A 25,150-nucleotide genomic window follows, 5' to 3' on the forward strand; every position below is an offset into this window, starting at 1 on the left:
GCGAGGCAAGACACAAGTACCGTGAGCCTGTAAGGTCTAGCTGAGGGAGCAAAGCAGAAAACGGCAAGGCAAGACAAAGATGCTGTGAACATCCAAACAGGTCCAAAGTGGGTAAGGGCTAAAAGAGCAAAGTGAGGAACTCTGACATGCATCCTGTTCTAAACCCTGAAATGCACCCAGTTCCAAATCAAGTTCGATTCTTGCACCTGCCGGCACAGTGCCCTGACACCAGCTTTTCAATGAGAGGTGCCAATGTCCTGCAGTGTTGAATTGCAGAACTGGACTGTGAGTTGGGGATGTGACATGAAGATGCATTGAGACTGGTGGTTGTCTGATGGTATTGTCTGTGGACAGGGGACTGGGGTTGGGGAGGTTGCATGCTCTGTGATGTTGCTGATGGGAGTTGCAGGGTGTTGCATGCCATGGAATATTGCTGCTTGGTGTCCAAACAACTCTCTGGAATCTCTAAGTTACCGCTCTGACATTCATGTTGGGAATTGTTTGTTGCTGTCTAGTTTCTAACAGGCAGATGGGAGGACAGAAAACTGCATTAACAATGAAATGACATTAGCTAAAAATTAGATGCTCATGGAAGCTAATGGTTGCATATTAAGTGTCCTGCTGCTCACTTGCAAGAATTCAACACTTGGTTAGAGAATCAGATGTTTTACTTCTAGAAGTCAGGAATCTCATTTCTGTGAATTTCTCCATGATTCCCAAATTTCACATCAAGTGCCCTTTCATCAGAACTGAAAGCAGCTGGGAAATGTTAGTATTTAAGCTGATGGAAGGAGGTGGAAATGGGGGACAGTGAGGGGTGAATCGAATTGTTGGAGACAATGCCCCAAAAAAGGAAATAAAAGAAGCAAAGGGACTGCTAATGAAAGCAAGCAGAGATACATACTGAATGGGTGCAAACAGGAAGTTTGAATAGTTGAAACCTAGGATGAACCCATACAGATCAGGACCTGGCAGTGGGTAATGAACATGGAGAAGGATGTTCGTGCTCTGAAATAGTTAAAAAGATACCTAGGCAGAAGATGAGGTGCAGTTCCTTCAGCTTCGCTGGAGCAATCTGGCCTAAGACAGAAACATTGACATAGTAAGACGGAAGCTTGGGGTTATTTTTACAGATAGATTGGAAGTGTTCTGAAAAGCGGTCACCCAATCCATGTTTTATCTTCTCATTGTAGAGGAGACCACATTGTGAGCATTGAATACTGTAGACTAGGTTAAATGAAGTGCAGGTAAATCACTGCTTTACCTAGAAGGTGTGTCTGAGATATTGGTTAGGCAAGAGGAAGGAAGTAAACGGGCAAATGTTGCACCTTCTGAAAATGCATGGAGAGGTGTTAACAGCGGAGGAGGCATTGTCCCTGCAAAATGCTGACAAGGTTCAAAGCTAAAAATCACACAACATCAGGTTATAGATGAACAAGTTTATTTGGAAGTACAAGCTTTCAGAACGCTGCTCCTCGGTTGTGTGATTTTTAACTATGTCCAACCCAGTCTAACACTGGCACTTCCACATCAAGATTCAAAGTGAAGAGTGTGCAGCAAGCGAGTTAAAGGAACAGCAGCCCCTCAATCACATGAAAGCAAAATAGGGTGGATGTTAGGAATCTGAACCAAACGCAGAAACTCAGCAGGTCTGGCAGCATGTGTGTGTGAGAAAAACAAAGTTCAAATTGCTGCAGGTACGACCCTCCTTGAGGAGTCAATCCCTGCAACCACCTGGAGGGCGTGGGGGGTAAGAAACTACATCTACCAGAATGCACCGCACCGTTAGCCCCCGCCTCCCCTCAGCAGCAGCCAATCAGAGGCAGGAAAAGCAAAGGGGGAAGAAAATGGCAATTTAAAACAGGAGTTGTAAAGTCGGAGAGCAGATAGGGTTGAGAATTATTTTACACATGGTGCATGTAAAATAAGAAAAATATTTTTTAAAAAAAGGAATTGGTTTGGTGTCAGGGTGGGTAGGGCTTGAGGGAAAATCTAATCCAATCAGGAACGAGGATACTGGCCGATGAATGACGGTTGGGTTTTGAATTGTCGGCGCGAGCGGCTCGGACACACACACACACAGAGAGAGAGAGAGAAAACTCCTACAGACAGAAACAAACACAGGGACACAGAACCATAGGGTAAGGGGGCCAAGACAGCGGAAACACAGACAGAAACACGGAGGGTCAGGTGGGGGGGAGTGGGAGCGGGGAGGGGGAGTGGTGTAGAGGGGGCCGGGGGCCGGGGGCCGGGGGCGGGGGGCCGGGGGCCGGGGGCGGGGGGCGGGGGGCGGGCAGGGGGCCGGGAGTGGGGGGGTGTTGCGGGGAGGGGGTGGGGAGTGGGGAGTGGGGGGTCGGGGAGGGGGTGGGGAGTGGGGGGTCGGGGAGGGGCTTGGGCAGGGGGCGGGGAGGGGGAATGGGGGGGTCGCGGGGAGGGGGAGTGGTGCGGAGGGGGCGGGGGGATGGGGGGGTTGCGGGGAGGGAGTGGTGCGGAGGGGGCGGGGGGTTGGGGGGGGTTGCGGGGAGGGGGCGGGGGGGGGTCGCGGGGAGGGGGGATGGGGGGGGTCGCGGGGAGGGGGAGTGGGGGGCGTGGGGGGGGTCGCGGGGAGGGGAAGTGGGGGGGAGAGGGCGGGGGGATGGGGGGGTTGGGGGGGAGAGGGCGGGGGGATGGGGGGGTTGCGGGGAGGGGGCGGGGGGTCGGGGAGGGGGAGGTGGCGGGGGTGAGCGTGGAGTGGGGGCGGGGAGGGGTTCTGTTCAGAGATGAGCAGTTTAGGTCTTGCTGAGTGCATTCAGTCTACTTGCTGAATCTGCCCCGTTTGTCTCTGAGCCAAATGTATGAGTTTGATGTGGTCTGGAATCTATGGTGCTACAACTGATGTGTTTGTAACCTAATGGATCACAATATGTTAATTTGTATATACTGGTAGATAATAGCTAGGACAGCTGTTTTTAGAATATAAAAGATGTCCATCTGGAGGATCCACGTTGCATTTGATATATATTGTGTCAATCATGAAAAGTCAAATAGGTTACAAGCAGATGGCTTATCATATGTGGGCAGTACTGGTTTCTTGAAAACCCTCATGTAAGAAGCATAAAGGGATGGTACTTGTCTTGGCACCAATATTGATCTTGGCATTTGAGACCACTCATGTAGCGGTAGTAGGCTTATTTGGCCCATTGTGTCTGCTTTGCCATTCAGTGAGATCATGGCTACTTCTTTCCAGTCCTAAGGAGATGTCCTTAACTTGGTACTGGGCTGGCCACGTAGTCTTTGAGGCTTGCAATCAAGTTTGGATGGAACAATATCTATCTTGCTAATTATACTGTCTGCTATCTTCCATATGGCTTTAAAATCTGAACTACATGTAGACACTTTGAGTTGGATCTTCCACATCAGCTGGGAGGACAGGTGTACTAATATTGACATGCTCAAAGTAGCCAATAGCACCAGCATTGAGGGCATAATCATTCAAAATCAATTCTGCTGTGCTGGCCTCATATTAGGATGCCTGAGTTCTAACTGCCAAAGCAAATAATCTTTACCCAACTCAACGAAGACATTTGAACAAGAGGCGTACAAAGGGAGCATTTGAAAGGCTCCCCTGAAAGTTTCCCTCAAAATGCAACAAGAATGTCAACATGTGGGAAACCCTTGTTGAGAAGAAACTGATTTGGAGGAAGCTCCTGTATGAACAGGGCAATTCTTCAAAACTTGTCAACAAGAGTACAGAAAAGGAACCAGATAAAGGAATACCAGCAAATTCAAGACCAAGAACCAATTCCACACTCTGGAAACATCTGCCAGATGTGTCAGTGATGCAGCTCCAGGACCAGGATAATCAGCCACTCGAGGATCTACAGAATCCATGACCAGTGATCTGGAGTTTCCAAGGTGGACATTTATACATGTTAATGAGTGGTTGCTGATGACTGACCTAGCATATATTCCAATTTCCTCTCTCCACTTAATTGGCTTCCTGTACCACAGTGCTGCAAGCTGTTTGCTCATCTTTCCCACAGTTTCCACTCATCCACACAGCTTGCGAGAACCTTCCATAGATAATGGGCAATTGCAAGGGCTGAAAATCCTCGAGCACTACCCTAAGGTGTTCATGCTTGCCTTAACTATAGTCATATCTACCTGGAGCAAAGTGTAAATATAACATACCCCCTATCTGAGGTGGTGCAATGTCTTCAGCTTGTCAACTTTTTATCCAAAGTTCCTCAGGCTGCAAACAGTGCAGATATATTCATTATGGATCACCATGTTCAGCAGCAACACGACTTGTCCACATTCTGACCTATTTAATCTCTTCATTGCTCTTTACAATGCATGTTTGCCATTCTTTCTGGGGTATATCACTTGGATATAGGTAAAGTCTTTCAGCTTTCTGACTGCTTCCATGTGTCAATTTCAGACATATTGTCTGATTCCAGTCTGTAAGCTGTTATTGCTATTTCCCTTTGCCACACAACAATGTTGACTGTTGGAAGTTTATTAAGCACTGTTCTTTGGTTAGATCTTTGCATTTTTGTGGAACATTGTGTTTATTTTGGATTTTTCCAGACGGTTGAACTTCACGGTTTAGAAGCTTTTTCCTCTTTTGGAAACACCGCTCTCATAGGTCATGAAATACTGGAGACTGTCTCACCCACAAACTACAACTCGTACAAGATTTGGATGTTTGAACCTGTTAAAGGCCATGATAGTTTTTCCAGGGTCAAACACTTGCAGATGCTGCTGACTTCACTCAGCTACAGGATGTGTTTTCCAAGACCCTTCAGTCATAAATTGCAAACTATTGTTTAACTTGTAAAAATGTAATATTCTCATTAACCAGTTTCTGTATATCCGTGAGTATGATTTGAAATTTTTTTGGGGAATCGTGTGTGAATAAGTAATCTTTTATTTTAACCCATGAGAGTGTTGTCAATTATTCAATTGTCCCCACACTGTAGGCTTAAGAATCCTGGACCACTTCGTTTTCCAAAACACATTGGAAACAGATGTTTGTTCTTCTCCCATTGTTGTCTATAACAGTGTAGAATCTGTTTCCCCAAGCCTTTTGAAATATGGATCCCAGATAATAATAAGCTTGGTCTGTTAAAAGCCCTTCCATTTGTAAGTGAAGAGTTATGGTTGGTTAGTGTAGTCTCTTGTAGTGATGTAACTGTAATCAAAAGATTAATTTTGTAACTGCATATGTATTTTTGGCATTAACAAAAATTGAACTTAATAATTCAAGGTCTGACATTTAAATTGTATAATTACACCAACTTTATGACTCTCGGGCTATTGGTGTGTCATGACATTTTCAGTAATTTCTCTCTATCTATTACCCTACTAATCCTTCACAAATTTATCTTAATTATTTAAATATGTATGTTGTGCTTTTAATTTTCAAGGTTCTGCTGTTAACACTATCTAACGTGATAAGATGGCAGAGGCAGACTGGGAACTGAGTAAGGAGAATGTCCAGCCTTTGAAACAAGGCCGGGATGTGAATACACTTAAGGATGTGCTTGCACAGCATGAAGCTTTAAGTCATATCAGTATTCAAGAGCAGAAACAGTGAGTAATGCTGTTTTGCTGTTTATTTGATTTGTTTACAAGGTAATTTTGATAGGGAACAGGAAACTGGGCTGGAGTAGAAGCACTGCATTATTCAAACTTCAGAATAGTTCTAAATATAGAAGGGAACAAGCCACTTTTATACATTTTGTGACAAATGATATTCTCAAAGAGAGCTAAGTAGATCATATTTCGACCATGCACTGTGCAATATTACTATCATTACACTGCTCTATTGATGTTTCCCTTACCTTTTTTTACACCAGATAATCTTGTTAAGTGTTTTCACCTGAGGAGACATCTGGTCAATCCACATCCAAAGAACCTGCTGTGAAAACCATGCTCACGTTTTGACAACTGATACATTTCACAGCAGCCAAGATTCTAAAACAATCAAATTTCTTTAAAACAAGTTACAATGTTTTTTAAAAAAAGGTTCTAGATGTTGTTCATAGTTTAGTTTTAATTGCTTTTCCCTACCTCCCTGTAGAAAGAAAAGCTGCCTTACTTCATAATAATTGCTTGTACAAGTTAAGTTGCTTGCAAGCCAATCCAGGTGGCACTGAAAGTGACCCTTGCTTGGTGGGTTATGGTTACATCTTGCCCATGATGAGAGGGACTTGCAGATTCCTTTTTGTTAGACATCAGCACATAAGTCATGGCCTAGATAGAAGCTGGCAGTTTTTGTGGTCACTTTGCATGGCGTCAATCAACAAGTTAGCAGATTTCAAGAAATCAGTTTCACAATTTAGCATGGTGAGATTTGAACTAATGACTTAGCAAGTTGCTAATGGGGAAAAAAAAACCACTGGCAACATTTTGTCAAATATTAATTTCATATCCATGTTCAATAAATCAGACTATCCAGTCTGCTCTGAAAGCGGAATATTGTCCATATTTGCTACTTCATTCATCCTTGTAACCAATCGTTTTGTATTGAATTGCCTAACAAGGAGATTGATTAGATTGCCAAAGCTATCATCTGGATGAGCACCATCTGATTTAAATGAAAGAACACTGCTTAAGAAATGGGAACAGGCAGATTGACGTCTTGGGGGTGGGAGGCCAAGTTCCTTACCAAATTCAGCCCTGATTGGAGCAGTCCTATTTAATACGAGTGAGGAACGGTAGTGGGTTGTTTGAACTTTTGAGTCTGTAATGCTATTTGATTAATATCATGACCAATCTGATTTTAACCTCCACTTTATATTCCTGCATACCCCTGACTAATCTTTCACACTTTTTATAATCTACTTCTGCCTTAAGTATTTAAAGATTTCTGTGTCCACTGCCTTTTGAGGAAAGATTCCAAAGGACTCAATTTCCACTCTACACATGCCATTCACAATCTTATAAACTTCTTCTATCAGGTCTCCCCTCAAATACCTGCATTCCAGTGAAAACAATCCAGTCTATCTTCATAGCTAAAATCCCCCATACCAGGCAACATCCTGGTAAACCTTTTCTGTACCCTCTCTGAAGCATCCACACCCCTGTGGTAGTGTGGTAACCAGAACTATATGCAATATTCCATGTGAGAGACCTAATCAATCTCCTTGTTAACTAAAGAGACCTTGGCGTGCAGGTTCATAGCTCCTTGAAAGTGGAGTCACAGGTAGATAGGATAGTGGAGACGGCATTTGGTATGCTTTCCTTTATTGGTCAGAGTATTGAGTACAGGAGTTGGGAGGTCATGTTGCAGCTGTACAGGGCATTGGTTAGGCCACTGTTGGAATATTGCATGCAATTCTGGTCTCCTTCCTATCGGAAAGATGTTGTGAAACTTGAAAGGGTTCAGAAAAGATTTACAAGGATGTTGCAAGGGTTGGAGGATCTGAGCTACAGGGAAAGGCTGAACAGGCTGGGATTGTTTTCTCTGAAGCGTTGGAGGCTGAGGGGTGACCTTAGAGGTTTACAAAATGATGAGGGGCATGGATAGAATAAATAGACAAAGTCTTTCTTTTCCCTGGGGTTGGGGAGTCCAGAACTAGAGGACATAGGTTTGGGGTGAGAGTGGAAAGATATAAAAGAGACCTAAGAGACAACTTTTTCACGCAGAGGGTGGTATGTGTATGGAATAAGCTGCCAGACGATGTGGTGGAGGCTGGTACAATTGCAACATTTAAGAGGCATTTGGATGAGTATATGAATAGGAAGGGTTTAGAGGGATATAGGCAGAGTGCTGGCAGGTAGGGCTAATTTGGGTTGGGATAGCTGGTCGGCATGGACTGGTTAGACCGAAGGATCTGTTTCCATGCTGTACATCTCTATAACTCTAAAGTTCTGTAAAGCTGCAGCATAATTTGCCTATCCTTATACTCAATGCCCCTTCCAAGGAATTCAAATAAATTAAACATTATTTCCCTTTGACAAAACCATGTTGGCTCTGGCAGAATACAGAATCACAGAATTGTTAGAGTAGGAGGTAGTCATTTGGCCCATCCTATTGATCCGGTTCTATTCCGTTGTGCCCATTTCCTGTTCAAATAAAGATCCTCTACTTTCTTGACTGCCTCCAGTTGAATGTGCCTCCTCTGTTTCCTGGTAGTGATTTCCATGCACTAATTACTCACTGAGAAAGTTGTTTTCCTCACATAACTGAACATGTCACTTTAAATCTGCCCTTGTTCTTTTTTTTCTGATTGGGGACAGCTCCCTAGCTACTCTATTCAACTCACGCATGATCTTGAAACTTCTACTAAATCTCCTTTTCGGGTGCCGCCTTTTCAAGAAAACCAGTCCCAATCTTTCCTCAATCCTGGAATTATTCTTGTAAATCGCTTTTGCATTCACATTTTTGTATAATGTGGGGCCCTCAACTGCTGAAGTCTAACAGCTGTCTGTCTCTGTCTCTTCTACCCCCAAAAAAGGATCCTTCCCCAACTGTAATGGATTTTGAAAAATTAAGATTAACACATCAACTATACCACTTGTTTCTTTTTAAGGATCTAAATCCATCAGGATCCACAGACATGCCAACTCATTGTTTTACATCTCGCGTTGAGGACACATCTGGAATGTGCATTATCCACCTGAAGATACTGATTGACCTGTTTGTGTTCTTAGCTTTTTCTAGCTTCAGCATTTGTAGTATTTTGTAATTCCTGTTCAGAGGTTGCAGTGATGTATTTGATCACTATCCCTATTCCCTTGTTTGTTAGATTTTCTTTTGGAAGGGTTGAATGCTTTCACAAGATAAGTCTTCAAACAACTGCATAGATGTGGCGTAAAACCAATCATTGTGTTGAAGGCCCTTTTAAATTGGAGGAATTAAGTCACTATTGGCTCTCTCAACTTCTAGATTTGTGATACTGTTTGGAGTTGGAAGCTCCATGGATGAAAAATTAACACTGGAATCTTGTTAGTTTTTCAAACAATTATGATGCTTCACTTTTGACAGCCTGGCCTTGAAACTCTCTCAAGACCTACTCTGTTGGCAGCCTCAGTGACTGCTCAAGTTCTCATAGTTCACCTTTTCTTTCCTGGAGCTTAACTCCCTTGAATTTGTAAACTGTACTTGTACAGTGTTCTCAGACTGCTAGTTTCACTAAACTGGATATTTTTTCAAGCTGGATGAGATACACGAAGCATTTGCTGCTTGTGAGTTTTTAACTCCTGTTCTGAGCCATAAATTATAAAAAGCCTGTTTTTTGTATCCAAACTCTTAACACTTAGCTGCCTACTAACTCCCAGATCATCTGCCTGAGTTCTGACTGCATAGAGCTCTCCAACTACTCTTGATTCTCACTGACTCTGAGTAGACCTCTTTTATGGCCTTTTCAGCTGTCCAGCTCAATAGTTCTTTTGTACATAACACTTCATGCCATGTTATCTGTTTCTCTAATTAACTGTGTGTGATCTGAGACTGGTCTTCAATGACCCATGAACCCTTTTTTTTCAGTCTGTTGAAAATTTTGCAACTAGGACTATCCTTAAGCAATATTGAATATAATTAATTTTGGAACAGTCAAATGTAGGAACACCTTTGAACTGTCTGTTCCTTGAATGTTATGATGTACAGTGTGCTGGCCCAATAACTTAAAATGCATATTTTTTAAAACAAAAATAATTTTTCACATTCTACTGACTCTCTCTGAGCTAACTTTAAATCCGCTGCCTCTGGATATTTGTTAGTATGTATAAAATATTTTTTCATCTTGGTCTTAGTGGCAATTGCCATGCTAAAATATATTTAAAATTTATTTGTGTTGCTGGCACAGCCTGACTTGCACACTTCAAACGTGGTGTTTCTAAACCACTTCTTAAGCCATTGCATTCTGTATAATTTTAATCCATCAGCAATTTAAAAAAAAAAGCAATGATGCATCTCCAGGTCAGAATGGCATCTGACTTGGAGGATAGCTTGAAGTGTTTTTATGCTGTAGCTACCCTTGTCCTAAATGGGTGAAACTTGATGGTGCTGGAGGTTTGTTTACAGGCTATATTAAATTATTCAGGACCTTGCTTTGAGTAAGCAATGATTCTTCTTGGCTAACTCAGCACATTGTTAATATCATGCAGAGCAGTAAGAAATCTGGTTGCCTTATAGTTTTTGACATCTGGATTGTCAAACTTGCAGTTCTCTCTCAGTGCTTAAGTAGTCACATCATATGCAGATGGCTGTCGATGTTCATCTTAGTCAACAATGTTGTTTCGTTGTAATTTCCTTTTTCTGGAGATTGAATCTGGCGGCAGTCTGAACAGTCTGCTGTGTTGAGCTCTGTGCCATACCCCAGGCAAGGTGGGCTCTTACCACCACCATCCCCTCCAAATTAGTCACCCTTGAGGAAGTCTGGAGTTTCAAATAAGTGGAATACCTAGAGCCCCTTTTTAAATCAGGTTTGAGTTCAGAAGCTGATATGAAGACATCAAAGGGAAAGGGTTTAGGGGAGAGCAGCGAGCAGGCATTCCCCTGCTATATCGGGTACACCCGAGGCCATTGCATTGACCCCATGGCAGTGCCCTTGAGTCCAATGGAGCAACAGCAGTTATTAACTGAGTTTACAAACCTCTGAAAAGATCAAGGGAGCGCTGGAACCAATCATTGCCATACTGGCAAAGCATGAGTAGGAGATCCAGACTTTGGATCAGCGCGTGGAGGAGGGGGGGAAGGGGGGAATCTTGATGCCTTTTAGCCGGTTAGGTCAGAAATACAGGATCCCTAATGGGGACCATTTCTGATATTTCCAAGTTGGGGATTATATACAGAAACCACGCTCTTGACTCAGCCCTACAAGTCAGATATAGAACATAGAGTGCTCCAATGTGGTACCATATACCATCTGCAGAGAGGGAATGCCTTGGGGGATATGGAGAGACCTCATGAGATTTGGAATCAGGAGTTGAGGGAGGAAATCTCATTGGAAATGTGGGAAGATATATGGGGGAATGTAAAGATTTTAATATATAATAGGGCTCAAGCGATGCAACTGAAGATCCTCCACAGGGCCCATGTGGTGCCAGAGAGATTAGCAAAATTTAAGAAAGGAACCTTCCTGAAATGTCCCAAATGTGTAAACAATATTGGCATCTTTTATACATTGTTTCTGGTCCTGTTTCAAGGTCAGCGGATACTGGGGGGCCATATTTAATCACCTGGAGAGGATTCTGGGCATGGAAGGTGGGGGGGAACTGGTGTCCCTCCTCTTGGGACTACAGAACCTTCCCTCTCTAGATGAGCATGGGAACAGGTTGTTAAATATTTTGACTAACTGTGCGAGGAAGAACATCTGAAGGAACTGGATATCAAGAAAGCCTCCAGGCCTTGCAGAGTGGCACAGACTGGTGATGGAGCACGTCACTCAGGATTGCTTGACAAGTATGGGTGCACCATGGAACGGAGCATAAGACATGGTGGCCCTTTCTAATTTATATAGACATGGATCTGTCCACCATATTGATTAGGGCCTGGCGAGTTGGGGGGGGCTAGTCAATACGGGTACAATTACTGTTGCTCCTATGGACAGGAGCCTTGATGGAGGTGTAACAAGTGGAGCAGTGTAATATAATATAGTATAACATGATGTCATTTAATTTCTGTGTATTGTAATTTAATTTAGTGTTATCTCATTTAATTTGAGTTGTGCTAATTTGGTTTAAGTTAAGTAAATTTGAGTCGACTGTATCTTGGACAATAGTCTGCAGTTAATGTTACTGTAATAACGTAATATATCATTTCTACTTTTCTGTACTTTTGTACTTATATTATTTTGTATTTTCTTCTGGTTTGTGTTTTTGTTTTAAGGAAAAAAACTTTTTCAGTAAATATATAACAAAAAAAAGTACCTTTTCTTTTCCCAGAGCCTTTGAGACAGAAATCCGATTTTATTCTGGTAATGACCCTCTGGATGTCTGGGACAGGTAAGCAGTTAGATTTTCGATCCATTGTTTCATTGGAAAGAATTTGGGATGCCAGATTATCCGAGATTAAATTTTCTGTAAAGATCTGTTTCTTTCAATAATGTGCCAAAAGTGAATACATGATTATCAAATGCTAGTGTATAGCTAGAGAAATGACCAGAAGGGAACTTCAGTTTTCTGGGCCAGTGGGGCAAGTTCTGAGACAGGACAAAGCTATTTAATATAGATTCTTGAACCTCCACATAGCTGGAGCTCAAGTGTTTTGAGAAAGTAGTGATTAGGCATCAGGATAAAGCAGAAATCGACCTTCACCAGAAGCTGAGATAAATAGCTATAGAATAAAGTACTTCTGGAAGAATCTAGGGAGGAAAATATATTCCAGCCCAAGATGGGTTTAGTCAGAATGTGTATATATAATGCATATATGTTTGGCAGAGGTAATAGCCTAGTGGTAGTATCGCTAGGCCATTATCATTAATCCAGAGACCCAGGTAATGTTCTTGACAGGTTCAAATCCTGTCGTGGCAGATGCTGGAATTTGAAATCAGTAGAAATCTGGCAAGAAGTGTCTAATGATAACTATGAAACTATTGTTAAGTTTTGGGAAAATTAATCCGGTCTCTTGCCTTTAGGGAAGAAAAAAGGCCTGGTCTGGCCTATGTGTGACTTCAGACTCTGGGCAATTAACCAGCAACGTCTCCAGTAGATTAGTAGCTATTGTAATTTCGAGTATTATGACTGAGAAACACACAATTTAAGCGTGGGGCCAGTTATAAACAAAAAGTAGCCTATCATCATCTCTATATCTACAAGTGTTAAGTATTTTGGCAGCATCCACTTCCCCAGAACATCAATGCAGTGTAACAGTCAAGAAGGTGTACCAATGTTAGATGAGATTTAAAAAATTGAAAAGAAAGTACTAAAAATGTGAGCAGTACCCTGCTGCTTTTTTTAAAGCACAAAAGTGATGTATCTTGCACTCCTGTAGGATGTAAGGTCAAAATTGAGATTACAGTTGCAATTGGGTTTGTCCGTATTGCACCATTTGCAACTAGTGATTGTATGCCAGTCAGACAAGTATTGATTGTGAACATTTTTGAACATAAATACAAGCCAAGATTATTTGTGACTTGAGGAACCTCATTGAGGTAATATGAAAATTGTCATGAATTTATTAAAGGAAAATAGTGTTAATGAACTTCAGTTCTTTTGCACTATGGCAGATTATTTGTGGTTTCATGGATTTCAAAAGATATTTGACTAACTATCGCAATAGTTCGCAAAATAAGTCCCATGGACATGTGGTTACGAAGTTGGGTAAGGAGCACAAATCTGTCACAAAAATATTCCTTTGGGATGGAAGGAGAAAATCAAATGGCGTTACCCAGAGGCTCATCATAGGATTAATGTATTTTTGTGTTATTGCATAATTTCAAAATTTACTGATTGACTTTTAAGTCCCATACAACCGAGGACAACCTGTGAAATGTGCAGCCATGTCGCAGATGGTGTTTAACAGAGAAGTGTCAAATGATGAGAAGAAAAAGAAAATATAGTATGCTTAAACCAAAAATATTTAAAAGGGGTTGACGAGCAGAGCTCTGAATTTGAATTGGAACATATGAACACAAAAAGTCATTCAACCTGTTTTGCCAGTTGATTTGTTCATAGGTGATTATTTACATCATTGCCGCATTACTGCTCTTTTTTCCATGTCCATTTGTGTAATTATATCTTGAAATCTCTTTAACGTACTCAATGACACGGTCTCCACAGACCTCTAGGGTAAAAAAAGTTCCAAAGATTCACCACTTTGTGAAGAAATTACTCCTCATTTCAGACCAAGAACACTTGTGTCCCTCACTTTCAAGTTGATCAGCCAGGGGATATTTGTACATACATCTCCGAAGATGGCAGAGATTGTGAAAGCCTTTACTTTAACAGAGATGGAATACAAAATCAAGGAAGTTGTGCAAAATTTTACTAAAAACTGTTGCGGACTTATCCAGAACATTGTTCAGTTTGGTTTTTTTCCATTTTGCTTCATCAAGGACTTCTAGAACTTCTAAAAAGTCTAGATGTTTGCCAGAACTGTTCTGGGGTTGAGGAACCTCTGCTGGAGTACTGTCCAGTTCTGATCACCCTGTTATAAGTTGGAGAGAGTTCAGAAGGGATTTACCAAGATGTTGACAGGAACGGAGGCTTTGAGCTATGGGCATAGGCTGGAACTTTTTTTTTTAACCTGGAGCATAGGAGGTTGAGATGTGACCTTGTAAAGGTTTATAAGATTATGAGGGTTATAGATAAGGTGAGTGGCAGACTTCTTTTCCCCAGGGTGGGGTATTTGAGACTAGGGGCATGTTTTTAAGGTGAGAGGAGAAAAATTATTGAAATAACATGAGGGATAACTTTTAAATGTGGTTCGTGTATAGAATGAACATCCAGAGGAAGTGGTGCATGCGGGTACAGTTACAATATTTAAAAGATACTTTGATAAGCAGATGAATAAAAAATGTTTGGAGGGATATGGATCAAACATAGGGAGGTGGTTTGACTTAGTTTGGGACTGTGGACTGGTTGGACCAAAGGTCGGTTTCCTGCTGTATGACTCTGATTATTAAAAGAATAGAGAGGCTGTAATGTAGCTCTTAGTAGTGAAGGTTCATCAAAATCATGTAGGCTTTAAATGTGGTTTTCAGTGGCAGAAAGATCAGTAATCAGAGGATACAAATTTCACATTATTGTTAAGAGCCAGAATTGGCACAAACTGTTTTCTTTCTTTGTATCTGGAAATACGCTGAATTTTGTTTTGGACTTTGCTTCAAAAAAGAATTTCAAATTCTTGAAGGAGAAACAAACATGGGTCTCTGACAAAGATAAATAACATTTAACTTGAGCAAAGTTTGTGCAGGTCAATTAGGCTAAATGGAAGTATAGGACCACTTGTGAACTGCCCTGTTCTGATTCTAAGAGCATTGTGCGAATTTTTGCATAGCACTGTGTAACTTTGTGATTCACAAACAAGTGCAGCTAGCTGAATTGGCTGTTCAAGTAGTGATAGTTTCGAAACTATCTATTGCTTTGTTTGTTTTCAACAGATATATCAAATGGACGGAACAGACATTTCCACATGGTGGAACAGATAGTAATCATTTAGCTCTTTTGGAAAGGGCTTTGAAACTCTTCCTGAAGGATGATAGATATTACAGTGATCTACGGTACCTCGGTCATTGGTTAAAGTTTGTGAGTGTGCTTTTTGTTCAATGAATCTTGGGTGATCATTGCAGCCCTGTTCTTTCAACATTTATTGCCTATTTGTAATATATTAATATTTAATCATTTAACTGATTTTATTCAACGTTGAGGTGTTTTTGGATAACAACTTCTTAAATTTCTCCCAATGCTTCACCTCATAATTTTGTGCTAAGTTATGACCAAACACTAATGTTCCAGTACTTGTCTAAATTACTTCAGATTATGCAATAAATATCACTGAGACCTTGATGCTAAAAATCAATCAGGCTCCTGTTGCTCACTATCAATGTAAAGTGAGAACCCTAGCTCTGATCCACCATCTCACTTCTCTCTCTTAACCACTGACTGCTTGCTCACCTTTTTCCTTCGGCCACTGTGATAATTTCCCTAAAGTAGGTTACATCCTCCATGAAGTATTCTATATAAAACTCTTCAATTATAAACATTAAAAGAACTGGGAAGGTAATCAAATACCAAGGCTACAATGCTGAAATAGGGAGAATATTTATAAGCATTGTGGGCGGCACGGTGGCACAGTGGTTAGCACTGCTGCCTCACAGCGCCTGAGACCCGGGTTCAATTCCCGCCTCAGGCGACTGACTGTGTGGAGTTTGCACGTTCTCCCCGTGTCTGCGTGGGTTTCCTCCGGGTGCTCCGGTTTCCTCCCACAGTCCAAAGATGTGCAGGCCAGGTGAATTGGCCATGCTAAATTGCCCATAGTGTTAGGTAAGGGGTAAATGTAGATGTAGGGGTATGGGTGGGTTACGCTTCGGCGGGGCGGTGTGGACTTGTTGGGCCGAAGGGCCTGTTTCCACACTGTAAGTAATCTAATCTAATCTAATTTATAAGCATTGTTTACAAAATTGCTAACCTCGCCTTACTGTACTACAGTAATCACAAGTTGGAATGACAAGTATCAAAATCCTTACACATTTTCTGTCTATAAAAATGAGCTTCCAGTTGTTTGCCACTTCAACACACCGCTATGTTCCTACGCCAGCATTTGTGTCGCAGGCCTCCTGTGGTGTTCCAGCACAAGCTCAAAGAACAGCATCTCACATTCTGCCTGTGGACCTGGCAGCCTCTAAGTCTCTTCACTGAGATCAGTAATCTTAGAAGCTGATTCATTTCTGGTCCCGTCATGGCATGGTTTGCTTTTAGCGCAGCCAACACATTCTTGCCACCCTCATTATCACATTACATTGATTGCTTTCAGCAATTTATTCCCTCCTCTAAGCTCTCATTATCACTTTACCTTCTCTTCTGTCCTACTTTTCATAATCCCCTCGACTGCCTATCTCTTTCATATCTCTCACCTATCTGCTCACGTGTCTCCTCCACCAACTCATCCCAATCCCCCCAACCCCACCATCTCCCCTTCAGCATAAATGCCACCCTTTTTCCTACTGGCTATTAGTTCTGATGAAAAGTCATTGGACTGAATGTTAACTCTGCTTTCTCCCCACAGATACTGCTAGTCTACTGAGTTTACCAACAGCTTGTTTTTGTATCAAACCCCTACACTACCTATTCAAACAGTTGGTTTATCTGTTAATTCACTGCACAGAAGTTGAACTTACAACTTGAAATTGCTAATTTCCTGTTCTCTCAACATTAATCGCTTCCAGGTTGACTACTGTACCGATCCACTAGAAATGTTCGACTTCTTAAACAGCAAAGGAATTGGTGTATCGCACGCTGCTCTCTACGTTGCCTGGGCTGAACGGTTTGAGCTTCTAGGAAACACCAAAAAGGCAGAAGCGATTTTACAGGAAGGGATTAGGCTCAATGCTGAACCAGTGGAAAAACTACAGCACAATCTGAGGTAACTAGTATCTGCTATGTCTAAGAAGGGTTTACTTTATTTTTGCTACCAATTGGGCAGAATTGCTGGCTAAAAGATAGAGTGCATAAAATTGTATATTTAAAGGTTAGGAATTGACTGTAGTATCTGGATTGAGATCTGTACGACTGTTTACCACTACAACCCAAGCAGTTCCATTCCCATGATATTTTTTTTTAGAAATGTTTTGATTACACACCTCACCAGTAATCGGTCCCGCAGTTCTATCACCATATTTTAAATTTAAAAATCTGCCTGTTTCCATTGCCGTCAACTTGGATTTTTAATCTGCTTTGGATGCTGGTCGATCACTACGCCACTCCCACTTGCTGCCCTCTTACCGTCCTCTCTCAACCATCCTGCTGTCAATGTTTGAGACTCCACTGATTCAGCCACTGTCCCTCTCACTGTCCGATTGCCCAAGCAGTGCAGTGAAGGGGCTCAGCAACAATGACTTCCTGTTCCAGTGTGGTGACAAGAGATGCTCAACAGATGAGAGCATTTTGGACAAGAGAAACTACTTAACGTTTCATTAGAAATGGAAAAAAGTATTTAGGGATATGATTGCTTTTAAGCAAATGGGAGAGGTGATGAAAATAATCAAAGTAATTCTGTGATCAGTTGAAAGGCAGGAGAGATTAAATGATTGGATCACTGGCATGAATCGATATGACCATCAGTCACTTTTAATTATGTATCTTTTCTTCCACCTTAAAGACTGAGTTATCCATTAGCTACATCAAGGAGTATCAGCTAGTGCATGAGTTTCTATGACTGTACAGAAGGATACTTCGTGCTATGGTGATCAAAGGCTAATGTAGTAATTGGTACCTACATTTTATTTTGTTCTCAGGCACTTCCAGTCCCGGGTATTTAAACAGGTTGTAGCCTCCATAGCTGAAGGAACAAATGAAAACTCCACTCTTGAGCCAACTCAACAAAGAACTAGTCTTGGAGATCTGAAACGGCGAGGACAAAAGAGAGCCATGGCACCGGTCAAAAGGGTTGGCAGTGGAGTGCAGTGTAAGATTGTTTCTGTCTTTCTCCCTTAAGCTCCCCCCTCCTTGTTCTCCCTACAGAGAAGAAACAAAGGGCAGATGTCAAAGCTGAAAAAATAATCACAGGGTGCTTGATGTCCCTGTAATTGGTTTATAATTTCTGATATTTTCTACACCTTATTAATGGCCATGGCATCCTTTCTAAAACCTGGTGCTCTGAACTGGACATTTCCAGCTGAGATTTAATTAGCAATGGTGGCCCAGTGGTTAGCACTACTACCTCAGCACCAGGGAGCTGGGTTCGATTCCTGCCTCCGGCAACTGTGTGGTGTTTGCACATTTTCCATGTGTTTGCTTGGGTTTCCCCCAGGTGTTCTGGTTTCCTTCCACAGTCCAAAGATGTGCAAGTTAGGTGAATTGGCCATGCTAAATTGCCCATAGTGTTCAGCGATGCGTAGGTTCGGTGCATTGGTCAGGGGAATGGGTCTGGGTGCAATACTCTTCGGGGGATCGTTGTATACTTGTTGGGCCAAATGGCCTGTTTCCACATATGATTCAATTAAGATTTATCTTCATTTCCTTCCTTCAGTCTCCTTTTGACATTTCCATGCTCCCTCCTCTAACTTCTGCTGAATTTCAAATGAGTGCTGGAGAAAACATTTTCTTATTGTATTTAAGTTGTAACTAAATTAGTGGTGAGGATGTGGTGGTTATGGAGGGTAATTTCTTTTTTTTTTCCCCCTGTGGAGTTTTATTTATGGATGAATTGAAGTTTTTTGGTTTTAGCACTAAACCAAGGTCTTGGCCACTACGTGGCTCCTGCTCAGGAGCAGTGTGGAACCTTTGAAGTGTTCAATGAAAATCGAATGGGCACCCAACTTGTAGAAGAGCTGAAATCAACAGAGAAGCAGTGGTCTACACTTCCTTCAACTTCTGCTAAAGAGAACGAAATTGTCCCAGGACCCTGGAATACATCTGGAATGCGGGTCAGTGGAGTAGGATGTTTTTAAACTAATAGTGGATTTTACTATTGTAGATAGGTTGGGGGAGGAGGCCTAAAATTGTGACCTGTGAGGGGTGCTGTAGTATCTTCCTTACCCTTTACTGGGGGTTTACCAGAATGGATGAGTTTTTGTTGACCTGTCTATGATATGACTTACCGCTTCAGCTGGAATTTAGTGAATGGCAGCATACCCATTGTGTGGTTTTGGCAGCCATGTTTGTTTGGTGGTGGGTCACTCCTTTATTTCCCCCAACTTCATTGGCCACCTATTATCTTCTTCCAAGGACCGTCCTCTTCTGGGACTTGGGTATACCCCAGTGAAGGCTACTGATCGTCTTTTGCTTCTGGGACTAGACTTGCTGGCCACTTCATTAATCATGTGGCTGCAGGCAAATTCCAGTTGTCAAATCAGCTGAGCTCTGGCGTATTCTGACACCCTAATTAGAAGCTTGAGTTGTAGTCCCACTTCAGGACCTTTGGGTGCACAGTGGCAGTTAACCCTGCAATATTATAATATTTTTGCATATAGTGCGAAACCAAAACCCGATTTGCCTGTTCAGATCAATGTTTATACTGACCAAGCAGATCCAGACTCTTTAAGTTTAAGAATTTCATGGAGTTCACCTAAGGTTTCACCATTCAGTTCTCTCAACCAACCCCACCAAAACTAACTCTTCATTTATCTCGTTGCTGTTTATGAGCCTTCCTGTATTGTACAATGGTTTCTGTATTTCTTTGCATAACATGCTGTACTTACTAAACTGTCTTGATAAAGTACTATATATATGTGGTGATGAAAAAGCAGGACTCATTTGCAGCTAACTTAATTGATGGAATGGGAGGCAAACTTGAGTCAATCTGTATGGTTTGGCACATATGAACTATATCAAGTTTAGGTTTAAATGTCAAAATAAATGGGTTGTTACAATATTGCCAGAAGCAAAATCAAAAGTAAACCACCTTGTGCTGATAGTGAACTTCCTTTACTAATAAAGAAGTTGTAATTAATTGTTAACATTTTATATTCCCAATTCCTTCGTCTCCGCTGCATCTGTTCCCAGGAGGACCAGTTCCAATACCATACAACCCAGATGGTCTCCTTCTTCAAAGACTGCAATGTCCCCCCCCAGATGTGATCGACGATGCTCTCCACCGCATCTCCTCCACTTCCCGCTCCTCCGCCCTTGAGCCCCGCCCCTCCAATCGCCACCAGGACAGAACCTCATGGTCCTCACCTACCATCCCACCAACCTCCATATACATCATATCATCCGTTGTCATTTCCGCCACCTCCAAATGGACCCCACCACCAGGGGTATATTTCCCTCCCCTCCCCTATCAGCATTCCGAAAAGACCACTCCCTCTGTGACTCCCTCGTCAGGTCCACACCCCCCACCAACCCAACCTCCACTCCCAGCACCTTCCCCTGCAACCGCAAGCAATGCAAAACTTGCGCCCACACCTCCCCCTTTACTTCCCTCCAAGGCCCCAAGGGATCCTTCCATATCCGCCACAAGTTCACCTGCACCTCCACACATATCATTTACTGCATCCACTGCACCCGAAGTGGCATCCTCTATTTTGGGGAGTTCGGACGCATACTTGCGGAACGTTTCAGAGAACACCTCTGGGACACCCAGACCAACCAACCCAACCACCCCGTGGCTCAACACTTCAACTCCCACTCTCACTCCACCAAGTACAGGCAGGTCCTTGGACTCCTCCATCGCCAGACCATAGCAACACGACAGCTGGAGGAAGAGCGCCTCATCTTCTGCCTAGGAACCCTCCAACCACAAGGGATGAACTCAGATTTCTCCAGTTTCCTCATTTCCCCCCCCCCCCCCCCCCCCCCCCCAATCTTGTCTCAGTCCCAACCCTCGAACTCAGCACTACCTTTCTAACCTGCAATCTTCTTCCTGACCTCTCCGCCCCCACCCCAACTCCGGCTTAGCACCCTCACCTTGACCTCCTTCCATCTATTGCATTCCCAATGCCCCTCCCCCAAGTCCCTCCTCCCTACCTTTTATCTTAGCCTGCTTGGCGCACTTTCCTCATTCCTGAAGAAGGGCTCATGCCCGAAACGTCGATTCTCCTGCTCCTTGGATGCTGCCTGACCTGCTGCGCTTTTCCAGCAACACATTTTCAACATTTTATTTTAAACCACTAAGTGTCTGAAAGTGGGTTTATTGTACAAAGTTACTTTGAGCTTTTATCCAACTTGGTTTTTTTTTAGATATTTGTCAAAACTTAAATGTTAAGGGTCTCTTTGCACATGAAGTGAATTTTTGTCCCTCGCTGTCTTTCAAATGAGGGACAATTGTAATTTATGTCAACAGCTAGAAAAACCCCTCCAGTCTTTCAATTTAGAAAGCCTTGTTTCTAACTCCTAACCTGGCTTCCAAATGAATGTTGTAATGCCAGATGAAATTTTGAGCTTGAGCTCTGCAGCATTGACTGCTGTGGAGCTAAGACTGCATGTTAATAGTCATGAGGCTCCCTTAAATCCTCTTTTTTCTCTAAAATTGTGAGAATGATTAAGACAGCTAAGCAGGTTCTGAGGGGTGAAATGCATGCCTTTAGTCATCATTTATCTGAAGGCTGAGATAGGAAGATAACAAATCATCCATAAACTGTCTGGGTAAAGAGCACCAAAGTGTTGATATGTCTGAGGACAATCCCATTGATAAGCTTGTTTGCTTTCCCACCAGAGGTCTGGTGAACTTTTTCCTCTTGGTTTTATTTATTGCTACAATCAGAATCCTCATTTCCCTTGTAAGTTAGAAATGATCACTTTGTCAACAATGTTGTTGGTTTATAAGTTGTATAGCTGCTGCACCTAAACCAATTTATACTTGTGGGCGGCACGGTGGCACAGTGGTTAGCACTGCTGCCTCACAGCACCAGAGACCTGGGTTCAATTCCCGCCTCAGGCGACTGACTGTGTGGAGTTTGCATGTTCTCCCCGTGTCTGCGTGGGTTTCCTCCCACAGTCCAAAGATGTGCAGGTTAGGTAAATTGGTCATGCTAAATTGCCCGTAGTGTTAGGTAAGGGGTAAATGTTAGGGGTATGGGTGGGTCGGTGTGGACTTGGGCCGAAGGGCCTGTTTCCACACTGTCCCGTAATCTAATCTTATACAAATATACTTAGGTCCATTTAGTTTATCGAGTTGATTTATTTCATTTATCAGGTGCCCCGGCGTTCCAGTGTCCATGCTATTCCCTTCTCTACAGTCCTGTCAGCCAAGAAACCTGACTTCAAGCTTTATGAAGAGGAATCTTCACATGAAGAGACTATGTATGTATAAAATTAGTGACTGGCCTTTGGATTATATTTCTCTTGACATATGTAAACCATCTCCCCAAATATCCACAGGGAAAGAAGCATCACACTACTATATGGCGGGGCATGCTCTCTTGAGACAGAGCGAAGTGATTAGACATTGGCTGGGTGTGGTTTGCTGATCTTGAAGCAATCCATCTTGAATTGGGAAGAGAGCGATCACCTGAAGTTCCGTTACCTGGTGTTATTTTGTTTTCTCTTTCAACTTGATTTGCTCCATTTTCTTAAAGTTGGGGAAGTTCAACCAATGTTTCCTTATTTTGTAAACTAATTTACAGTTGGTCTTGGCTACCAAAACAATTTTGAAGCTTTTTCTTTTCCCCCAATCCTGCTCATTGCTTTTAATCCCGTGATTCTGATACAGTAGAAGCAGAAAGTTGGATCAGATTTTCTGTTCCAAGCAATACTAAAGGTAGATACAGTTTGACACAATTCACAACAACCAAGAGTGAGAATCCAGAAGGCTGTGTTGCATTCTCAATGCCAGGATTCAGGATACTTGCTCTGAGCTGGAGAGAGAGACATGCAATGGGAGGTGAAGGATCTAATTTTTCCAGTCTATTTAGGACTATGCAGGTGATTCTGCTTGGAGTATGATCAGCTAAGAGTTAAACTTTTAAAAACAAGTTCTCAAGGATTGTACATTCTAGATCATTACATGAACCACAAGCAAATTGGCATAGGGTATGTAAGATTACAGAATTGTACATGTATCTCAGTCAGTATGGGAGAAATGGGTTTTGATTCATGAAGTACTGGCATCAGCATCTGTAGGAAGCTGTACTATTCAAACTATATTCACCTGACATTTCATGGGCCCAGCGTTCTTGCAAATCGTAGAGATTAAACTAAATGAGTAAGGGCAGATATGTAAAATTTAAAGAGAATAGACAAGGCCATGAGAAAGCAATAAGGGATTAATAATAAATAATATGGCGTGCTGTGAAAAAAAATTAAGACTGCACCAGCAGATTGAGCTAGAGATTGTTAAAAACTCTAGGAAGACAAGACTAAGTGCTCTCTCTGAATGAAGCAGCATTCAAAACACAACAGATGAATTGACGCTTCAAATAGAAATAAACGAGAGCTGAGATCCATGATTGGAAGATTACAAAAATATACTCAAAGTTATGCGACCTTTTAGAAGAATGGGAAGCTAGGAAGGTTGTGGAGGGATAACTGTTAAAGATTGACCTTTCTTCTAAAGATCAAGATGTAGAATCCATTTGAGTAGAGGAGGAAGCAGTAAAGAGAGATATCACTTGTGGATTATTGGGCCCCACCAGTAGGTGAGTGTTACAGGAAGAAAAAAGAACCTGTGAGAAAGCTACATGAATGATCATAGTTGATCTTTCATTTTACATATAAATTAGACACATCAGATTGGTAAATGTAGCCCGGAAATTGAGTTCATTGTTCCTTTGGAACTGTTTCTTCTATAAGTATAGACGCGAGCCAACCAAAAATGGTCAGGGAATGTAATGAAATAATAAGATTAATTAATGACTTTACTATGAAGGTGCCCCTAAGTAGTGCTGATTGTAATGATTCAATCTTGCATTCATGTTGAGAAAAAGAAAAATGGTTTGAAATTGTTTTTTGCTTGAGTAAGGACAATTGAAATAATGAAAACAGCTGTCTAAAGAGATTGGGGAAGTTAGGCCAGGGCTTGGTCTGTAGCAGGGATAGATTTTTAAGGAGATTTTTCTCAATACTCCATGCATTTCATGGAGTGAGAGACTCTAGGGAAAAGTATAGACTGTCAAATTGAAAGAAAAAGTGTACATTTCCGTTTGTGGCAGGTCAAACATTCTGTTCAATTATAAAGGCACATCTTGTTTTAAGAGGAGAAATTAAAGTATGGGTAAAAGTTAGCTAGAAATTTTAAAATAGTAATATTTCCTACAGAACTTTAAAAGGGAAAAGTAAATTGGATTTGCCCTTCAGAGGTAATAATGGATAAAATAAATTAAGTATTTTTAGTTTTGACTAACTTATTCCTTCCAAATAGGAGCAAGTTGTATCCTTTTCATTTTACAATCTACAGTGTTATGGAATGACTTATTCTAACACTCTGACAAACTTTTAGTCCACAAACATCTTCTCTAATCCTATTCAAGGAATCAATTTTTTTAAAAAAGAACATACTGCAAAGCTTTTCATCTTGCACTCATAGGATAAATCAAGAATTCTAAATTGCAAAACATCTCAAATTTTACCGTGGGGGAAACGGATGTTGATAGTTAACAAGTCAACTCTGCTATGCCTTTTTCATGGAGAAAGAAATTGTGTTCCCCAGTAGTTTAAAGACGCAAGGCTTGGTTATGTTCTGTTTTCATTTGCAGAGAACAGGACTATGTTAATGTATGTCGCTTCAAGCAAATGTAAATGAGCCTCATTATGAGCTCTTTCTTTTCTTCTATAAAGACACCCAGGATTGTTATGCGAATGCTGCTAATCATGGAATACATCTAATGACAAATGTTTTTTGTTTTGGTTTTGCTATTGCAAACTGGTTGAATATGCTCTGCACTCTGCCTATCACATACAATGGAAGGAGCATGGTGTTTGATTCAATTAGCTAATTGCTGGGGCACACCATCTCTACTTGACAGCACTGTCATTTGTCCAAAGGATGTGTGCCCTCCCTTACAACTTACGAGCCTTGTGTATAAATTTCTAAAGCCCTTTTCTCTTATTAATTGTTGAGTGCAAATTTTGGTTTTTGTTTGCTGAGTGCAAGATAAGCTTTCACAACATTTTTTTAACAATT

At 41.8% G+C, this 25,150-nt stretch overlaps 1 protein-coding gene across 1 annotated transcript in view; it reads left to right on the forward strand.

The window, feature by feature from the left end:
- Window positions 1-1,999: 1,999 nt before the first annotated feature.
- bub1bb (BUB1 mitotic checkpoint serine/threonine kinase Bb) overlaps window positions 2,000-25,150 on the forward strand; it is a 77,123-nt gene continuing 53,972 nt past the window's right edge. Inside the window, exons 1-8 of the mRNA XM_072569249.1 lie at window positions 2,000-2,141; window positions 5,409-5,574; window positions 11,875-11,934; window positions 15,033-15,177; window positions 16,818-17,014; window positions 17,886-18,055; window positions 18,817-19,016; window positions 22,226-22,332. Of these exons, the coding sequence (XP_072425350.1) occupies window positions 5,441-5,574; window positions 11,875-11,934; window positions 15,033-15,177; window positions 16,818-17,014; window positions 17,886-18,055; window positions 18,817-19,016; window positions 22,226-22,332 (1,013 nt within the window). The 5' untranslated portion in view covers window positions 2,000-2,141; window positions 5,409-5,440. The remainder of the gene's footprint in view (window positions 2,142-5,408; window positions 5,575-11,874; window positions 11,935-15,032; window positions 15,178-16,817; window positions 17,015-17,885; window positions 18,056-18,816; window positions 19,017-22,225; window positions 22,333-25,150) is intronic.

Source organism: Chiloscyllium punctatum, chromosome 4 (assembly GCF_047496795.1).
Source record: "Chiloscyllium punctatum isolate Juve2018m chromosome 4, sChiPun1.3, whole genome shotgun sequence".
NCBI classification, from domain to species: domain Eukaryota; kingdom Metazoa; phylum Chordata; class Chondrichthyes; order Orectolobiformes; family Hemiscylliidae; genus Chiloscyllium; species Chiloscyllium punctatum.